Here is a 19,716-nt window from a genome sequence, read left to right as displayed (position 1 = left end):
CACATTAAAATAACTGCATTTATTCATATATTACAGTGCTGAATATGGTACAATTATGATTACCAGCACAATCAAAATATAATACACATACAGTAATCTCATTACAGCATTTGAGATGTTACTGAAGAGCAACCTACCTTTCAAAACTAATATAAAATATCTTGATAATGGAATACAAAGGCTTTTTACATATCTTCATACTTTTCACAAAGGAAATTACCTTTCTATAACAACAAATTAAGCTTCTAAATTCATTAATATTTCAGTTAAGAAACCTGATCGACATCTTTTGTTCGACATCAGTTCTTTCTAATGCATTACAAAATTCCTCAAAGGAAATCATCTGATCACCATTCTGATCTGCTTCTACAATTGTACGCTCAGCAATGCTCGTCAACTGCTCCTCACTGGAAAAAAGAAAAAAAAATCAGTAAAATATAAACTGCTAGTATATGCAAGTCATTTTATGAAAGTGTTTTCTTGTTCTGTTTGTTTCTTACCTGATATTTGCCCCAACCATCATGTGAAGAATAGCTAAGAGTTCATCTTTGGAAATCTTATCATCATTGTCCAAATCATACATCTTGAATGCAACTGAAAATCACAAGCGAACAATTTTTACACTTTCAGTCCTGAGTAAGATAATTTTCCAAAACACTATTTATTTAATGTGGTTGTAAAATAACATTCATCTCAAGCACCTGTGTACCTGCCTACACTATGGATAGCGATGTAAACATTCACCCTACTTGGTAGAAAAAAACAGTATAAAGTGCCTGAAAGACACTATAAAGTTTAACCCTTAAAACCCAATGATAACTACATGTACCACCCACTTTAACAGTCAGCAACTCTGCATTGTGTCTTCTGGGTTAAATCAGCATGCAGTCTAGTAGAAGTTTACCAACATTTCAGAGGTACTTGCTGCTTCCATCATCACAGCGATGATAATGGAGGCAGCAATCATACTGTATTGTGCCACTCACATTTTAACTTCTGTTCCCTTGAGTTCAGTTTGTTGTCCCTGCCTTTCTTTATGGGACGAAAGTGGGCCAGAACTTGCATAAACTGCAGAAAGTTGACTCGATCACTGCAGCCTTCTTCAAAGAAAGCATGTACTATGCGGTCACCCAAAGGATTTATGGCAAGTTCTGGAATACGTAAGAAGTCTTCGCGGCTCAGAGTCCCACAGTCACCACGATCTAAACTTGTGAATCTGCTGTACAGACGCTCTATTTGATTGGGTGTAACTATTAACAAACAAATATACAATTTATAACTTGGTAGGTTAATAATGTAGGTTAGAAGAAAGCAAAAAAAAAAAAAAGGTTTTGAGTTCGGAAGTCCACTACTATCTGAAAATGTTACACTAGGAAAACTAAATTCAATAACTGACATTCAAGACACTATAGCTACACCAAATTGAATAAGATAGGGGTTAAATATGTGATGCTTTAAACAAACAATAATCATATCCCAGATTTGTAAGATTCCAAAGATGTAAAATAAAATCTGCACTTGATGCAGCATAATTTACCATAATTTATGACACCATAATTTACAGTCATCAATGTGGCACCCATTAAAATTTGTATGGTTAAAGATCTTTGGGTTTTGTAAAAACTAACCACCCTTCATTGGGCCAGCAAACTCATACATTCCTTCAGAAACCTAGAATTATGTATATGCTTGTTACTGCACTTCCCACATAATGTCACTTTTCTTTGTAATAGAAAATGAAAATGCATCATCCCAATTCCTTTTCCCCTCTTCTAGCACTGAATAATAAATCTCACAGTAGCATTTCTTGCCTAACCCCAGTCTACCAAACTGATCATCGTGATTTAAGAAAAACAATATACTATAAACTGTTGATAAAAACATATACCCTTACAAAATTCTGAATTAAATCTACATCTAATTTCTCAGTTCATTCGATCAACATACAATTTTATCAGGCAACAAGTTACTGGACCTAACAAAAGCCATTCCATCCCTGCCCTAAATTTATTCTAACCTCACATACTCTGCTTGAATATGGTCGTGTCAATAAAAGTCAACATAACAGTATTCTCTGTAATAAGAGACGCTGACTTTTTATCCCCAAAATTAACACAAATTTGAGGGATTTTTTCGAGTTTCACAAATAAATTTTATCATGTTTTTTGTATCTTTTATAGCAGCTATTACAGGTTTCACTTTGATTTCAGTGCACATACGAGGTTAATTGTTGGGCAAAGTACACGTTTTATAACGCTTAAAATAATGAAATAAATTAAACCATTTATTACATCCCGTTTCTTCTTGAATTTGAGCAATCTCTTCTTCTCGCAGCAGCAACGATGACCTGTTACCCATATTTTAGATTTTTAAGATACTGTTTGAGTCTCGGAAACGATACAATTGACAGAATGAATACTCCTTCAATTACAAACACATGATAAACATGTACGTAGCTATACAAATCAACACTTGCTTAGAGTGACAAAGGACCTTGAGACGTAAAGACACTTCACTATGACGCAAAACCTGCAGGCACCAGGGTACTGCTCAAACATTTGATGCACGGAACCCTTGTTTTTCGATACACAGATTCCAAGAACCACATTTCAGAACTATACAGTCATAAATACCGAAAAGCCTTTTATGACCATGTCATAACTTTTAGAACAATATGGATAATAAAACGGTACAATCACGTGTAATATGTGTTTAGCTGTGTTTCCCTCCACTGAACACTCATGGAATTTGTTACCAGTTCACCACACAAGCCAACCCGTAAAACGATTCGCAGAGCTTGAAATATCAGATTCGGCAATGCAAAACCATATGAAAGTCGACCTAAATTTGCAACCATATCGGTTAATGTTCGTTCGAGAGTTAACAGACAATGATACGTATTACGGACAAACTGCCCATGTGAGGATGATTAGCACATTTAACATAATACCAAAACGCGATAAAATCGTCTTCAATGATGAATAAGCGTTACACTAAAACTGTCATCACGAAACTCTGTGGGCTAATCCGAGGAGAATTTTCATTTTGTTACAGAACTAGTACATCATCCTCCAGTTGTCATGATATGGGTTGGGATGAATAGTAAATAACTCTTTTGACATTTTTTGCCTTGGTAATGCAAATGCTTTGAAAATGTACTCGTAAAAACATGACAATCTCTTTATAATTTAGATTTTTTGGGTGAAAATGGATTTGCAATAACATGTTTGAAGTGAAAGGAAGTGGAAAAATGTGATATAAATATCGGCTATCATCTTCTTGAAAGTAGAGGTAATACGTTCCTATAAAACTTTCTAACATTGGATCATCTGAAAGTTTTAACCATCAATAAGACTACGAGTCTTCACAATCTGGAAGACAGTCATGAAAACTTCAAATCTCCTACATTAACTCACTTTCCGTATGCATTATTTTCAAACAGTGTCTTAAACTGATCGATTTTTTAAGTAGGCTCTGATATTAGTAATTCAATGGAAAATTGCCACTTTCTCTATGCGTTACTATGGGGAGTGATCCAATATTGCCATGTCTTTGGGAACGATCTCAAGTTGGCTTCTAATTAGTATGAGTATAATACATCTGTACCATAATTAAAATACTTAAAAATAGATTAAATAGAAATGTGTTGCGAATGAAATAATGTGCGGTATGGAAAGTTAATAAATGCGTTATGGTTTATAATTTGACTTGTTCTCAGTGTGCTGGTATGCCATCTTCAGGTAGTATTAATAACTAACGTGTAGTTTGTTTCTTCTCGTGAATTACGAGATATCCAGATTACTATTTTCAGCTCACGGTTTGTGTGACGGTTTTATTTCGAACTTTAATGATGTCTTGTGACAAAAAGTGATATTTTATACGTTTTCGGTAAAATCGGAGGTTTAGTTTAGTGCAGTTATTTGGAACTTAAGTATGTGGGATATATATTTTTTGTTTCGACAAAATCTTTGTTCATTGTGAAAATGAAGAAGGTGGCAGAAAATCAGCAGATGATGGCGGTGGAGAGCTGTTTGTGCATCTCTCATTTCGTGAACTTGGGAGTCATCTGAGCTGTAGAAGATCGAAAATAAACGTCCATTTCTACTGAAAATAGAAGTGGGATGGTCTGCCATGTATTGCTTGTAGGAAATTTTAATATGCAAGTATCGGGAGTGTGTTCGTTCAGTCGAATTCGTGTAATGTTCAATAATCCTGAAACCGGCAGGCGATAAGCCTGAGGATAGTGAGTTGAGCTGGGCGTGCAAAATAGGAACTATCACGTTCACGCGTATGGATTTTAATAGACGGTTACACAGTTTTCGGATATATGTTTGTAAATCAACATAGAGTGAATTGTGTAATTGTTTTGTGAACAGTATAAGCTGGAGTATCAGTGTTTGTATGTGATTTAAGAAACAGTGATATATTTGTTTCAAGGCGTGCTTAACTTTAGATAATATTTTAATTTTATCATTACGTGCAATAAGCAATAATGTTTGAATTAATGCGTAGTGTGCAATCTAAGAGAAACTTTAAATAACGAAGTTAATGAAAGGTGCAAGATTGTTACAGTAGAGTATAAATCAGACAACATGTCTTCTGCTACCTTTGTGGATAGGATAGATCCATTTGCGAAACGTTCCCTGAAGAAGAAAACCAAAAAGTCGCAGGGATCATCAAGATACAGGAATTCTGCAGATTTGGAATTACAGCCTCTCCCACTCCTCAAAGGTATGGCAACTTTAAAGCTTTTACCATTTACGAGCGTTAGTGTTCGTCTCTAGGTTTCTTATGATAACGGTGTTAAATCTAAGAAGTCAACAGTTTTATGAAAGGTTCATTGTTAAGGGATGTTTATTTAAATGGTTATGTGGAACAAGTATTATCAGCTGGCACATTTTTATAAGGTGTAGTTGGTCCATTTTGGAAAGATGAACATTTATTTTCTGATTTTATTATGCTGTTTGGAAGTAACTGTTGTAGGTATTTAGTTTTCCCTCACACCTCCTTCTTACCCCAAAGAATGTGAAGGAATTTATTTTTACAGACAAGAACACTTCCAATGCATGTTGGATATAAGGTGGTTTTTATACACATTTTGACTTGGAACTGAAGTGTGTGGTATTGCGCTCTAGACTTCACTTATTTCAGCAAATTTTAGATTTTATACAGCAGTGGTAATTATGTGGTATCATAAGTAACTACTCTCAAATGTTCAAAGTTTAGTTGCTACTTCTTATATTCTTCTGACACTCATAATTTTCCAAATTGCTACAGACTGAGGATTTTGATATTGGATGCTGGCCTGTCATTTAATTTGTGTTTAGTTATATTAACATTTATTTTCCTTTTGTGGTATGTGTTTAGGCATTCTTTGTGTCATTATTCTGGTTTACGTCTTCTACTGCTGCATGGTTAATTTTCTTACAGCAGTTTTTAGAACTGTAGCAGGTTTGTTGTTCTGTGGTGAAAAGGGGAGTTTGCCATCACTTATGCACTGTTTAATTTTTAAAAGGTTAATAGGCAAAATTTGTCTTTCATCATACAGTTTCAAGGAAGGATTTTTACCTTGGCACACAGGTCCATGGCTGTATTCAGCAAGGAGAGCTTCCATGTTGATGTAGTATTATGAGTTTCGTCAAAAACGTATCTGCCACCACAGTGTATGTGATCAGCGTTGTTATCACCCGTGCCCCATCATTCGTTCTACACAATATTAAAGAAGCCTGAGCTAGTATTTTGTGATTTTTTTAATTGTATTTGTTTATAATGTAGCAGTGTAGAATAAAATCTTTTTTTAAGTATAACATTAATTTAAATTAGAGATGTGAAACTGTGGTGGTTTGCATTACTTATGAAATACATAGTTTAACAGGATGTACATAGAGACCATGTTAAGGGATGGTGGGTACACCCACCCACTCGCTGCTGCTGCTACTATTATTAAAGTCCTGTGACAGAATCAGTTCCTTTCTGGACCTTACATGAAACCACCAAAGAACTCAACAGCTGTCTTCTGCCAGCCACAGTTCTTTTAAATATCAAAGGTGATTGGATAGAGGACAATCCACCACTTGACCGATTAATGTTTTGTAGAGCAGTTTGGCATGTTTTGGCACCAGTCTTGCTACTATTTAAATGCTGATTCGTATGCAGAGAAGTAAATGATTCAGGCTTTTCCATATTTTATTTGAGTGCTGGAAATTCAGTTTTTTTTAACCACAGCAGCGTAGGATGCATAGTTTCAGAACGTTTTTTATTGGGGACATAGTAAATGGCCAAATCAGACTATATTATAAGGTGTTCCCCAGTGTGTAATGGCAGTAAGTGACAGCTGTTGTGGGAAGTTTCTTGGTTTAAATGTAAGATTTTGTGCTGGTGTGATGTTGATGCTGTGTGGACTTGTAGGTGGGTACCAGCGTTTCAGGTCAACACACTGTCTGCATCTTCCTTGCTGCCTCCATCTTCAAGGCTGAAGATGGGGATAATATGTTCATCTCAGATGTTGGTACCCACCTATAAGTCCACTTGGCATCACAACTGAGAAGACCACCATCGACATTGTCATCACTGTGATAACCTCAAATATCGTACTGAAGGTACTAATTTACCATGACACCATAACACAAAGTACTTGAACGCTGTGCCATGAAGGTGTGTGGGGAAGTGGAGCGTAGGTCCGCACATTCTTCACTGTGGCACCAAATGAGAGTGGGCAACTACACAACTTGGATGCTTTGCCCCTGAGGTAAGAGTCCTCACTACCCATTGGATAAGAGGCCAGGCAGGATTTAAGAGTCTGTGCAGATGCAGTAAAGAGAGAAATCTCTGCTCATGCTTTAAATTGAATTTTGGTTGTCCACCCTGTACCCTAGTTGGAACACCACCTGAGCTGCCCCACCTCTGCTATAAAAGCATTAACATCACAAATATAAAATTCCGCTAAATGAACAGCTTTGGTTGAGGACTGTTATAGAAGTTTTGTTTATGAGGTGTTTGACCATGTTTAATTGATCCATTCATCTTCGTTCAATGTCGTGTTTGTAAGAACCTCCCAGTGACCTCCTTCCTGAGCCAGATGAATGCAGACCATGACGCCTGTCATATCTTTAAGTTTTTAATATTATCCTCCCGTCTACACCTAGGTAGCCCAAGTGGTCTGTCCCGTTCAAGTTTAATGATTAAAATTTTTAAGAATTTCTTCATCTCGTGCGTGCGTACGTGCCCCGTCTTGTGCCACATCGCGTGCCTTTAAGATTTGTTCATTCTGATAATACACGCCGAAGAAAAAGGAAATGCGTATAGCGTAATAAATACCAGAATACGAAATTGAGATTGCTGAAGTTCAGTGTCAATATAAATTTTAACAAAATACACTCGCACGAAGGTTTAATTACAAAAGACGGGGAAGGTTAATTCCAAGTAGGGTTGAAAAACGTGCTGAGATTGATGCATAAAATATCAGAAGTAAAATTAATTATAATTGTTATACAAGGAAAAAAACAACAACAGTTGAATGACGGACTGTTTTATTTGATGTAACCAGCAGAGATCGTGATTCAGTTTCAAATTTTACGCACTGCAAGTGGTTGGGGTAGGCAACGCATGGATTTGCATAAAATATAACTGCCACAAAAAACTTAAATCAGAATGTAGGTGTTACAATTAAACAGTTAGGAGAAAATGCGAGATAGCCGGTCACCGGGCAATGATTCGAACCCGGGAAGTCCCGAATATGGAGTAGGAGTGCTAACCACTCGACCGCAACGTTCAGTAGAAGGATGTGGAATAGAATATGGATCGAAAGTAACGCTTTGGAAGTAAAAATCGCTACAGGAAAACTAAATCTGGAATCACAATCGCTTAATGCCGTAATCATCATAACACAGAGCGTAAACCATCAAGGCGAATGATAAGCTGGAGATTACCAGGAGGCGGGTGAGGCTTCTTTTAATAAGAGGAGTGACATTTTGTTACGTTTCGTGCAGTTTCGAGTTAATGGTTCAGATGTCGGAGGGGGTCATCGGACAGCAGAATAGAATGTACTCAACATTCTATACATCCTTCGTGGGTCAAGGATGTCAGCATAAATAAACGGGGATTTACAGTATCCTCTAGTATTACAGCGAAAATAATTACACAAAAAATCGTCATGATTATTGCTGAGAGTTTTTGAATGCGATAAATTCTTCTGTGGAGTAGGACGAGTGAGATAGGAGATACTCTCTTAGTGCTGGCGTAAACCTTTTTATATCGTGAGATTCAGGCCTTTGATAGTAGGGGGAAGATTACTGAATAGCTTAATTCCAGTGTAGGAACTAGTGGTAGAAACGAAGCATCGCGGACTCTGCCTAACTTATTACGCGTGGTGTGATTCCTGGTAATTGATGATGGATCCATTTAGGCTCTGAGATTGCTGTTGCGGTCTTCTGCCTGGTCGTATTTCCTTCCCTATCGATCGCAGACTCCGTGACTCACGCCGCCTTTTACAAGGGTGCCCAATCCTTTAAAGTGCCAGAAGCGGATATTAACCCTTTGAAGTCGAATCTGTTCTAAGTTCTAAAGAATGTTTTCGATGATGGTGATCTCCTCGGTTTTGGCGCCGAAGTTCAGAAGATGGAGACTGTAGATTTCTGCGAAACGTATGGACGTCTACCACCGGGTTTACACCGCACCATCTCCTACCTCACGGAAACTACAACGCGTCTCCATTACAAAGCTCAGTTGGTTAACGCTGGGAAGTAATCGATGTTGTATTCCGCCGACGAATTTTAAAAATGGTCGCTTGCTGTTGTGACCATTAGTTTTGAGGTTTCGCACACTTTTGTTCATGAAATCCTTTTTGGAGAACAGTGCGAGAAGTAATCTGGTGTTTTATCATTCATTTCATCTATGGTTCTTTTAACGACCCCCTCAGTAGGTTACATGGCGTCGAATCACAAGATGATTTAATGACTGATAATGTGGGAAGGATTCAAGGTTCTGTCTTGGAATTTGCCTGAAGAACGTGAGGAAGACCACGGAACAGTCAGAATAGCCGGTACCGGGTCGAGATTTGAGCCTAGAACCTGCCGAATACGAAGAACAGTGATTTTCGACATTTTTTGTTTAGGAAATATTTGAACCTAAGTTTAATACTTGCGTGATTTATGCATACACGTATGGATAGAAAAATAAGTTTTGAAATTTACGATTCTCGTTTTTTAACACACCTTACGGTGACCTTCGATAGTAAATTATTCTACGTTTACTGTTTTTTTCATTAGGTGATGGGTCCAGACTGCGTAAAGTTTCTTATCCGCCGTTCAGTCGGGCTGCATCTGACAATGGGCCATATAACCCGTGCCTTACTCATACCAAGGTCACCCGGGTGGCAGTTCCTTACGTCATTAAGAATGTCGGCTGTTGACCGACGATCGATCGTCCCTCAAGAGACCTCAAGCGTGGCCTGTCTGTCGGAGTTGCGCTGCTAAGACAACAGTGTGATTGCCTCAAACAGGAATCGTTGCGAAGTGAATCCATACATTATGATTTGAGAGTCCGTCCGTAAAATAGATGACTGTAATTATGACGACGTTTTGTCTGCGCAGTACAGCTTTATTTCAGTTCTCTTGCATTATGTTTTCGATCACTTTTTACATCCATCTTGGCCTTACAAGGACTTTAAGTGTTCCATTTACCAGATCTCTTGTCATTGAATTGTGTCGAATTTTTTTTATATCGATATTTGAGTGAATCCTAACATATTGTTCCAAACTGTCCCATCTCGTACGGCCATCTTTAGACTGTCCGCCCGGAAAACCTCAAATCCTACCAAGTTATGCAACGCACGATTTTGGTCTTTTCCTGAGGACCCCGCGGTAGGGTTTTGCTGAGGAAGTCTTAACCAAGTCTTCGTAGAAATCTGTAACATCACATAAACCAGCCATTTGTCGCAATCCTAAGATTGTTCATTTGAGTCACGTTTTTACTTATGTTGCCAGTGCGCCATCTCATGTCCTCGATTTTCCAGCTCGTCCCTTTGAAATTGCTTTTTTTTTTTTTCAAGCCCGTGCATCCCATTTTCAGCCTCAAAGCCACGTGTTCAAGACTGCTCTAAGAGTCTTGATTCACTGCGCTACTCGTCTGTATTTAAAATAAAATATTTGTGCCGAGTTCCACCAACTCAGTTACACTAATGCAATTCGCTGCAGAATATCTCTCGTGATCCGTTGTAGAAGGGCATATGTCGCGCCAGTAATTTTGCTTCCTATAGACGTTTGGAAGACCTGGACGTTGGTGTCGAGGATATTATTAAAGTGGATCTTAGAGAAATAGGATGGGGTGGTGTGGACTGGATTCATCTGGCTCAGGGTAAGGACCGGTGGTGGGCTCTTCTGAACACGGTAATGGACCTTCGGGTTTCATAAGATTTTGGGAATTTCTTGAGTGGCTGAGCGACTGTTAGCTTGTCAGTAAGCACCTGGCTCCATGGAGTAAGTAAGTGTAGACGTACTTTCATAGGTCGTGCCGAAGTCGAATTTGTAATGGTTTTGCCTCCTCGTCTCGCCTGGAATTGATTTTCCTCCCCGTGAAGCGCTGAAAGTGTAGTCTAAAGGCGAAAGTTCATTTATATTCGTTTGTGGCATATCAAGCTCAGTCAGTGTAGCGACTGACTACGGATTGGACGATCGGCTCTGGGGCCTACTCAGCCTCCTGTCCAGTGGGTACCGGGGTCCTTTCCCCGGGGGGTAAAACCGGCCGGGGCGTGAAGCTAACTCACCTCCTTGTACTGCCGGCTTTGAGAATGAGTTGGATACACCCTTCCTTTTCCCCCGAGCGCTTACATGGCGCGTAGCGAGAAAGTTTTACTTTTTGTGGTATGTCATGAATACTACGGGACCCGTTCAGGACCATATAACACGTATTTTAGTACAACCAAGCAAATATTTATATGGCAGTACATGTAAATCTCCTTGTACGCGCTCTCGCTATCCGCGGCAAAATTTTAAAACCAGCCTTCTGGACGCTAATGAAGGAATGTGTTCCAGATACGTTTAGCATAAACGAGTTCTGGCGCCAGTTCAAACTTTAAAATGTCTGTTGCTGTGTGTTTTTTATTTTACGCGTTTTCAGTATACACGACTGTTTGCAGGAACGCAACCACCGTGGATAACCAGAGTCGTCCGTACTGAAATTTAATTCGCAATGCAACCACTATGAGAATTGTGTAATGCCAACCATTTTTAAAGCATCTTAGAACAACGTACGTTGGAACAGATGTTATCACTCAAGCTTTCTCTTAAGTGATTTTTTGGAGTCATCCGGTGGTTAAAAGTCGATGTGGCTTCAGCAGGCACTGAGCCGAAAGTTTCAAAACAGCAGACAAGATGCAAAATCTCTCGATCCGTAAACTTTTGATTTCTCATTTCAGTGGCATTATCGAGAGTGCGAAATGGAATTAAGTAATATTTTTGCGTTGATTGTACAGGCTGTGAGCAGGGAATTCTCAGATATTAAGGTGTCTAATTAATGAACCGAAGACCAGGGTTTTATCCCTGGCAGAGGGAGGAATTTTTATTCTCTGCCATGGATCTTCCAGCCTTATATTCAGTGGGTGTAGGAACCGAAGTGTGAAGCTGCCAGTCGATCATATGCACAGTCGAGCTATCGAATGCGTTTCACGTTAACGCCATGTACATCTTCATGGAAGGGCGTTCAGGCACGGAAGGGGGGGGGGGGAATTGCGAACTGCTGAAGTCTTAAGTAGTCCAAAGATACAAACATGTCGGTAGTTCACTTGTAGATTACACGCCAGGTAGGCTTACACGCGGGTTTCGTAAAATGATCGCCCGCTGCATTCCGTGTTCGCTTACGACACGAATTGGGCAAGAAGCCACAATGTGGTGTGTTACATGGGCCACCAGTAAATTATATGTGTAATGTCGTTGTCTTTTGAGCACATTTGCGTTATTTGTTTTAATTTTATTTCTACAAACAGGTGCTAAGTAGGCATAAATAGAGAATTCTTAGGGAATTTTAGTTGTGTTCCAACCGAAGTCAGGCTGGAGCGTTCATGTTAATCGTGTGAGCTTGGCTGACACTTTGAAAAATAATAGGAAAAAGTGGGAGTGTGTGAAGTTTGTTGCCTTCTGGTTTGTTGCGCCGGGCAAATCGCGCTGATGATGGAGGCAGCAAGGTCCTCTAAAACGTCGGTAAACTTCTGCCACACTACTATATAATATATTGCCAATATGCGCGTAGCACCGTTTATCGTTGCCGTTAGAACTGAACACACATCACGCCCCAGGAATGCGTGCGTGCGTGCTCATGAGCCCACGTGTGTGTGTGTGTATATATATATATGTATATATATATATAGTTAAAATAGCGTGTTTCATAAGACCTGTAATAAATGCTGTTTTGACGTCCCCAGTGGCTGAAGGCTGACTATATCGATTTTCTATTGTTCACGCCGTGTGGGCATCACGTACCTCATGAGGCGAGAGCTTTGTTATACAAACCAGGTTGCATGGCAAAAGTTTAATCATGCTAGCCGGATAGGATCCGACAAGAAACAATGGGCGCTGTCGTAGAATATCGACTATCATAAAGGAAGCTTCAGTAGGTTTCTATGTTTATATTTCGTCACCAGAATACAAACACAGTTTTCGTAAACATGATACTTGTGAACGATAATTGCAAATCCAAATGGCATTGACGAAGAAGTTGAAAGAAAGTTAGATTCGTCTTGGAGAATGCTTGTTGCCATTAATTTCAGGGTTTTCAGCTTTCCCGGTTTCGTGTCCGAAACAAGATCAAAATACACGAAACTCAAATTGTATCTGTTTTAGAAGGTGTGAAATCTTTTCTGTCATCCTTAGGGAGGAACATGGATTGTGAGAATGTTTAAGGATATTAAAACCGCTCGTGGAGAAAATAACAAAAAGATAAAATTACGCAGTGCGTTCCCGTCAGCAGATTTTGTTAGGGCGATCAACGAAGGGAGGATGTGTTGGACTGGGCACGTAGGACGCATGGGAGAGACGAAAGATAACACAAACGTTCGGCCAGAAAACATGAATGGAAGAAATGTCTTTGGAGAAACAGGTGTTGGGAGGATAGCGTTAAAATGGTTCTTTGGATGTTTGAGATCTCTGTTCAGAGGCTGTGTCTGTCATTGAAATGGGCCTTAAAAATGCGTCGAGAGGACGTTGACTGGCTATGTGTAGTTCAGGGTAGGCGCCACTGACGGGCTGTTGTGAACATGGTAATTTGTCTGAGCGACGATCAGCTTCTCAGAGAGACAAGGCGAGGCTGTCTGCGGAACTCAAGGTCATTCAAAGGTAATTATTTAAAACGCATATTTCTGCCGATCAGTAGGAATCAGAGTGACAATACTCATACAGATTTGAGGTGACAGACAGATCAGTGTCATGTCAAGGTCACGACAATATCAGTCCAAGGGTTTTCCGAATAGAGGCTTTTAAGAATCTCAAGGTCATTCAAAGGTTATTTTTTAAAACGCATATTTCTGCCGATCAGTAGGAATCAGAGTGACAATACTCATACAGATTTGAGGTGACAGACAGATCAGTGTCATGTCAAGGTCACGACAATATCAGTCCAAGGGTTTTCCGAATAGAGGCTTTTAAGAATCTCAAGGTCATTCAAAGGTTATTTTTTAAAACGCATATTTCTGCCGATCAGTAGGAATCAGAGTGACAATACTCATACAGATTTGAGGTCACAGACAGATCAGTGTCATGTCAAGGTCACGACAATATCAGTCCAAGGGTTTTCCGAATAGAGGCTTTTAAAAATCTCAAGGTCATTCGAATGTTATTTTTTAAAACTCATATTTCTGCCGATCAGTAGGAATCAGAGTGACAATACTCATACAGATTTGAGGTCACAGACAAATCAGTGTCATGTCAAGGTCATGACAATATCAATCCAAGGGTTTTCCGAATAGAGGCTTTTAAAAATCTCAAGGTCATTCGAAGGTTATTTTTTAAAACGCATATTTCTGCCGATCAGTAGGAATCAGAGTGACAATACTCATGTCAGTTTGAGGTCACGGACAGGTCATTGTCATGTTATGGTCTCGACAATATCAGTCCGTGTGTTTTCATAAAAGACTGCCTCGCTTTTGGGAATGCAGCTACGTAGATGGATGACCTACACTGACATAACCGTCATAACGACATTTTTTTTAAAAAAAAGAGCTGTTTGTGTGGGCGGACGCTGCGAGCGTGGGCACTTGTCTTGACAGCTAAGTCCCTAGCCGATAATAAATCAACGTAAGTCACTTAAAATGGATCAGTGACAATATTTGAATGCTTGATTTCGTTGTTGAAATTATCGCTCCAGGAACACGTTCTCCTACCTGTGTTCAGTAATCTTTTGCCAGCTACGGGAATTATGCTCCTGGGGGGGGGAACTTTGGCGTTGTGTCGAAAATTGGTGCTTTTGATAACCCCGATTGGTGCTAACACTCATTAAATTCTACATAAAGGGCTTTCTATAAAATTCTAAGTTTTGATTGTTTTTGCCAAGGTATATTTTTTTGAATGAATTTATGCTTTTGAGGACACTTTATTCTCCTCTGTTATCTTCTCTCTCTTCTTTTCTGTCATCTGAGGTAGTAGTCTGATACCTGATGCCTGCCCAGCCTTTAACGCTTCGGACTTCCTGCATTCCTTGCAAGTCGAGATTACAGTCGCCCTTTAAACGTGAAGGAGTATTTTGAAAGTTTAACGTGATTAAACATTTTTCTGGCGCGACAGATGCAAATAGATGTGATTTAAATTTTTGTGCTTTGAGCATTAAAAATCGATAGCAGTTACCACAGAATATCAATTTACCAATATTAATTAACAGTTCGGCTCTGTCAAAAGGAAAATATTTGCAACATGCGGAGAATTATTAAATTCTGGATATTAATTTGGTCTGAGATAGGTTTGTTGATTGAAAAAAGCTAGGCCGTGCTTTGCAAAGCGTCCCTTATGAGTGGCATTTCGTGGTTTTAAATGATTCTGCAGTTTGTATTTCAACATCACCTGGCGGAGAAACAGTGTAACAAGTACCATTTTGTTGTCGTGCAAAATTTTGGCCACAGTTCGAGAATATTTTGTTTCGAAGTGCATTAAAATTGCGGAATATAACGGTTGTGATGTCGGTATTGTTTTTCGTAATTTAATCTTTCCAGAATTGATTTGCAGAGCAGTGATTTATTTATTACGCATTGTCTAGATGTAAAAATGACGTAACTTAGTTTCAGTAATTTGTGTTTACCGTTGTCATAATTGCAGCTGGTATGGTTTAGTAAAAGTTTCAACTTCCGGGATATATAGCATAGACCTATGTTACTGATAAGGTAGCTAGTAAATTTATTTTCTTGAAAATAATATAATTTCGTTGCGGTTTCTCGATGAAAAATCTGTTCTGGGATTTAAATAGAAATAATAGATTTTATTGTTACATTCGAACTGGTGCCGTCTTTTGACGTAATCACCAAAACACGTCGACAGCCTGGCAGAATACGTTTCTTACGTAACTTATGTTTTCCTTGCCGACCTTCTTGGTAGTCACTGCTGCTTTGCGTTGACTAAAGCGGAGGTTTTATTTAACACGGTTCTCGCCAACACATGTTGTGTAGCCCCCGCGAATAACTTCCTTCACTGCGAGCAAAATGTTTGCAGTGCAGATTTTGTTTCTTAAGCGTTTGTAATAAACTTTTTTCAAATTGGAAATGCAACGCACTCCGTGATTCAGGGCAGTAATTGAAAAGTTTGTTAACAGATTTCCCGCTTTTTATTGAATCAAAGTAACTATTACCGCGTTCACACCAAACGTTGTAATTTACGTGTAATGTTGAGTTTGAATCTACTGTGTTGCTACGTAGCGTATTCCTATCCCATTTGCAGGCGTTTGCCAAAATTTTCTCGTTCCTATGCATTTTACAGTCAGGCATGTTTACATCTCGTATATGCATGCTACATGTTCTACTCATCGCCCTGCCAGTATTACGCGTGGAATGCAAATTATCAAAATCCTGATCATGTCATGTTGAGCCCGCATTTTCTCTGTTATGTTCACATTGTTATGCATTCTTTGAACGATGCGTCCGTCCGTCCGACCGTGTGATTCAACTCCAGAACCGCTTTGCAGATTTAGATGGAATTTGTTTCAGACATAAAGCCATTGGAGGGTGTCGTAAATTTGTTGTTTCCTGTGCAGCGGACGAACGAACTTGTCGGTTTGAATCGACATTAACGCCTCGTAATGCCTTGCCGTAAAATGATTCACGGTAATAGGCATTCGAAAAATAAATTTAATATCGCAGTTCTTTGTGTGACGTGAAACAACATGGTGACTGCACGAAAGAAGTTGACTCGACCAGTGTTTGTTATGTCCTGACACCACGTATGTACGCTACCACAAGGCTAACTCATTGTGTTGTATATAGGGATCCCAAAAAATGTGTGCTCAGCGTCAACTACGGTGGTCAGTCCCCCCCCCCCCACACCCCACCCGTGTCAAATGTGTCACGAAGCTAGAATTAATTTACAAAACATGGGTTAAAGGTTGTCCACTTCGACAAGAGTTCTCTGAATTTAAACATTTAATATGCATGTGATAATTTACGTTTCCGCGAGGATCGTGAGATGACGTAACTCTTATTCGAGTGAGTTTCCTGTTAACTCCAGACGCGTTGATCGACAAATTAAAACCACAGGTTGTGGTGTGTGTAAAGGCGCCAATAACCTTTGTTATGTCAGGAAGTAAACAAATAAGCCAAGATAAGGTTCAGACTGTACTGGAAATGTTTTCAGTTTCGCTGTTAAAAGAATGTACGCAAGTAAGTTTCAACTTTTGCGTCAAAACTGTTTCGAAATTTTTCGCTAATGTGATGGACACAATTGTTTCTTTGCTATAAAATTTGTCTTTTAATGTAGGATAATATATAGAAACGAGTTAAAGACAGACTTTCATCTGTAAGGCATTTACTGTAAGTAGGATTTGAGGTTCTCACGGAAGTGAGTCTTCTGGATTGTAGCGTCGTGTAGTCTAATAGAAGTTTAACAACGTTTCAGAGGTCCTTGCTGCCTCCATCATCAGGGCGGTCCTGATGATGAGATGTCTCACGCAGACACTAACCAGTTCCTGCGTAATTTTAAGAAACAAATAAATTAAAGTTAGTGACTTTTCTGAGACGTGTGAGTAGGTTCGACGGCAAAAGGAAGCCAAGACTTCGCTTCGCTTGGCCATCCATATTCACTGGTTGAGAACACGAAACATTTCGCAAAGACAAAAGATCTCGCTTATTCTTAGGTAGAGTGGATTTTGTTGGACTTTTATAGGGCGATGAAATGGGAATTGTAATAGGTTAAGCAGAGGCAGAGAAATGAAACGTCCATTGCAGACGCGCGTTGTTTGTTTGGGGAGCGTTTGCAATTCTTTTCAGCACGTATTGATCCGCCCATCTCTCCGTGTACATGAAACAGCTCGAGAGGGGCTAAACCGGTTAGTTTATTTGGGAGAAAAACTGTTGAACTGTTTTAATTTAGATCTGACGATTTTAATGGCACGCTACGTAACACCGTGAATTGTCGTGATATAATTTTATGAAAATACGCTAAAACAAACACGTAGGTTGCTTCAGCGTAAGATGGCAGCGGCTAAGAGGAAATAATTGAGTGTAGACCTTGTTGGAAATTTAATACTCTGTTACAATACGACTTTGAAGATCTCTTGAACAGGCTGTTTTAGTGTATTGTGTAATAACAGTGAATGACTCTCCATTAGTATTGATTTTTTTATTCATTCGGTGTGTAGTTCCGAGTTTCCGCCATTTTGATTAAGTTTGCTCCAACAGTGAACAGTTGGGTAAGAGAGTGATCTGTGAAATTCTCCCAAGTTGTGTTTCACCAAAACAAAAAAGTCTTCCGCAAAATTCGTTCTTTAGGTGATACTGTGTATACTGAATAGTTAAAATTGTACACGTAAGATAGCAACTCCATGATAATACGCTGGAGCATATTTAATTGAAAATTTAAGTCGTGAAAAACGAGGGAAATAATTGAGAACCAAAAATTGAAGTTCCGATGTCAAGGGAATTTAAATGTTGCGATATCGATATTCATGTCGCTGACTTAAAGGAAATCCCACAAATTTTGTGATTAGTTCGTTACTGAAAATAGCGTTTGTTATCTATTCTTGACGTTTTCCAGGATATGGTAGTTGTGTGTGTTCGTGTTATACAATATTATCGACAAAAATAATTACGCTGTGCTCCATTGATGGTCTGATCTGGCCAGGGAAACAAGGTCCATGTCAGAAAATGAAGTCGCGTTAAACTTCACACCGGAAGTTAGGTAACGCAACTCTGAAATATCTTCGAGTTTCCTCCACTCTGTGTTTCTGCATTAATGATCGGACGGACGGACGGAGAATGTGCTTGGTCGTCACCAGGGGATATTTTTGTCCCGTTGGGCCGCACTCCATCCGTCGTCCAATACGGGGAGTCAGTTTAGACCGCTGCGTGCGTCAGCCGTGTTGGGTGCACGACGGCGGAGGGCGCTGAAACTCTTCCTGAAACCTCGACCGTCGGTCGAGTCTTCGGAATTTGGAGAGACGCCGAACTGAGCTGAGGAACCAGTCACTTGTTCAGACACTGGCGTGGTATTTTAAGGACCTGCTGTCGTCATCAGACTCAGTGACGTTTCGACGTTTGTTCCAGGAATGGAGTTTATATTAAACGACCTTGTTTTTGAAGCGTTCTGGGATAAGATGTGACTGACGTACGTACGTTGGCCGCAGCGACTATGGGCGTCCGAAATGCTTCAATTTGTTTTTCAGTTGGGAGTTTGTTCTTCGTAAGGTTTTTACGTGAAATTAAATTGAGTATGTATGCAATTTTGAGAAAACGCTTGTAGTGCTGTTTCCGACATTGGCTCCAACTTGGTGTCGGCGAATGTTGCAGGACATGGATCAGAGGCGACATTGAAACCCTTTCGTGGGTTCTGAACAGCGAATGTCGTACTGAATCGTAAAGAATCGTGGTTTTACGACATTATCGTTGTTTCGTGACACTTGCAGCAGGCGTGTGGGAAAGCATACAATGATTCTTGTGCATAATGGTCGAAGGGGATAAACTGGCATCTCATTCCTAAGTGAACTTGAAAGGATTTGGTTTTGAGGAGTTTTCTCTTTTGGGCGAAGTCCTGAATGCGTTATTCAACGGGTAGTGCGGTGCGAGACAAGTCAATAAATAAGATGTAGTATGCGTAGTTGATTATCAGTATAATCGCTCATTTGCACTTGTAAGACACTTCTGTTAAGCTGTTATGATGTAAGCATAAGTAAATTGGATCACATCTTTTGAATTGAGTGAGAGAGGGAGAGACGGTTGTACAAAAGTCGCTTACAGAGCGCCAAATAAGATAATGATAAATAACTTCTTCTTGAAATATTTTGCATTCTGTTTATTTGGTCTCGTGGACAGAAAGGCAAACTCACTGAAAGTAAAGTAGCAATCCCAAGTGGTCGGCATGTTCCAAATATGCATGCATTCAGTGTGTCCATTTTCAGATGTTTTCAGACTCCGTCGATATCAACGAAAGATTAATGACGCTTGGTGAATTATACGTTTTTTTTCGGGTAAACATTAGGAACCCAGTGTTCTAAAAGCTCTTTACCTGTCACGTAATAATCTTTAATCACCTTCGTTGT

General features: G+C 39.5%; 2 protein-coding genes across 3 annotated transcripts in view; one reads left to right on the top strand and one right to left on the bottom strand.

Annotated features, from left to right (window-relative positions):
* Positions 1 to 4: 4 nt before the first annotated feature.
* On the bottom strand, positions 5 to 2,887 carry elm (calcineurin like EF-hand protein 1 elm). The gene is made up of 4 exons (XM_022062645.2): positions 2,292 to 2,887; positions 987 to 1,250; positions 501 to 594; positions 5 to 407 (listed from the first exon to the last, which is right to left on the bottom strand). The coding sequence occupies exons 1-4, from the start codon at positions 2,356 to 2,358 to the stop codon at positions 263 to 265; spliced, it is 570 nt and encodes a 189-aa protein (XP_021918337.1). The 5' UTR covers positions 2,359 to 2,887; the 3' UTR covers positions 5 to 262.
* An 885-nt stretch (positions 2,888 to 3,772) lies between these two features.
* LOC110828897 (serine/threonine-protein phosphatase 2A 56 kDa regulatory subunit epsilon isoform) overlaps positions 3,773 to 19,716 on the top strand; it is a 43,676-nt gene continuing 27,732 nt past the window's right edge. The window contains exon 1 of one of the 2 annotated variants that reach the window (XM_022062054.2): positions 3,773 to 4,731. In XM_022062054.2, coding sequence (XP_021917746.1) covers positions 4,593 to 4,731 — 139 coding nt within the window. In that variant the 5' untranslated portion in view covers positions 3,773 to 4,592. The remainder of the gene's footprint in view (positions 4,732 to 19,716) is intronic. The other variant, XM_022062063.2, reaches the window with a different exon arrangement.

This window comes from Zootermopsis nevadensis, unplaced genomic scaffold (genome assembly GCF_977971745.1).
Source record: "Zootermopsis nevadensis isolate Lab colony 2312 unplaced genomic scaffold, Znev_1.0 Znev_ptg000007l, whole genome shotgun sequence".
Lineage (NCBI taxonomy): Eukaryota > Metazoa > Arthropoda > Insecta > Blattodea > Termopsidae > Zootermopsis > Zootermopsis nevadensis.
Note: the sequence above shows the minus strand (reverse complement) of the source record. Positions and strands in the feature narration are given on the sequence as shown.

Bases quoted from the DNA above. Each gene is read 5' to 3' on its own strand.
- elm (XM_022062645.2), bottom strand. From the start codon at position 2,358: ATGGGTAACAGGTCATCGTTGCTGCTGCGAGAAGAAGAGATTGCTCAA. The intron at 595-986 runs GTGAGTGGCACA...TGTGATTTTCAG, and splicing joins AAGGGAACAGAAGTTAAAAT to TTGCATTCAAGATGTATGAT. The intron at 408-500 runs GTAAGAAACAAA...TCTTTTTTCCAG, and splicing joins ATGGTTGGGGCAAATATCAG to TGAGGAGCAGTTGACGAGCA.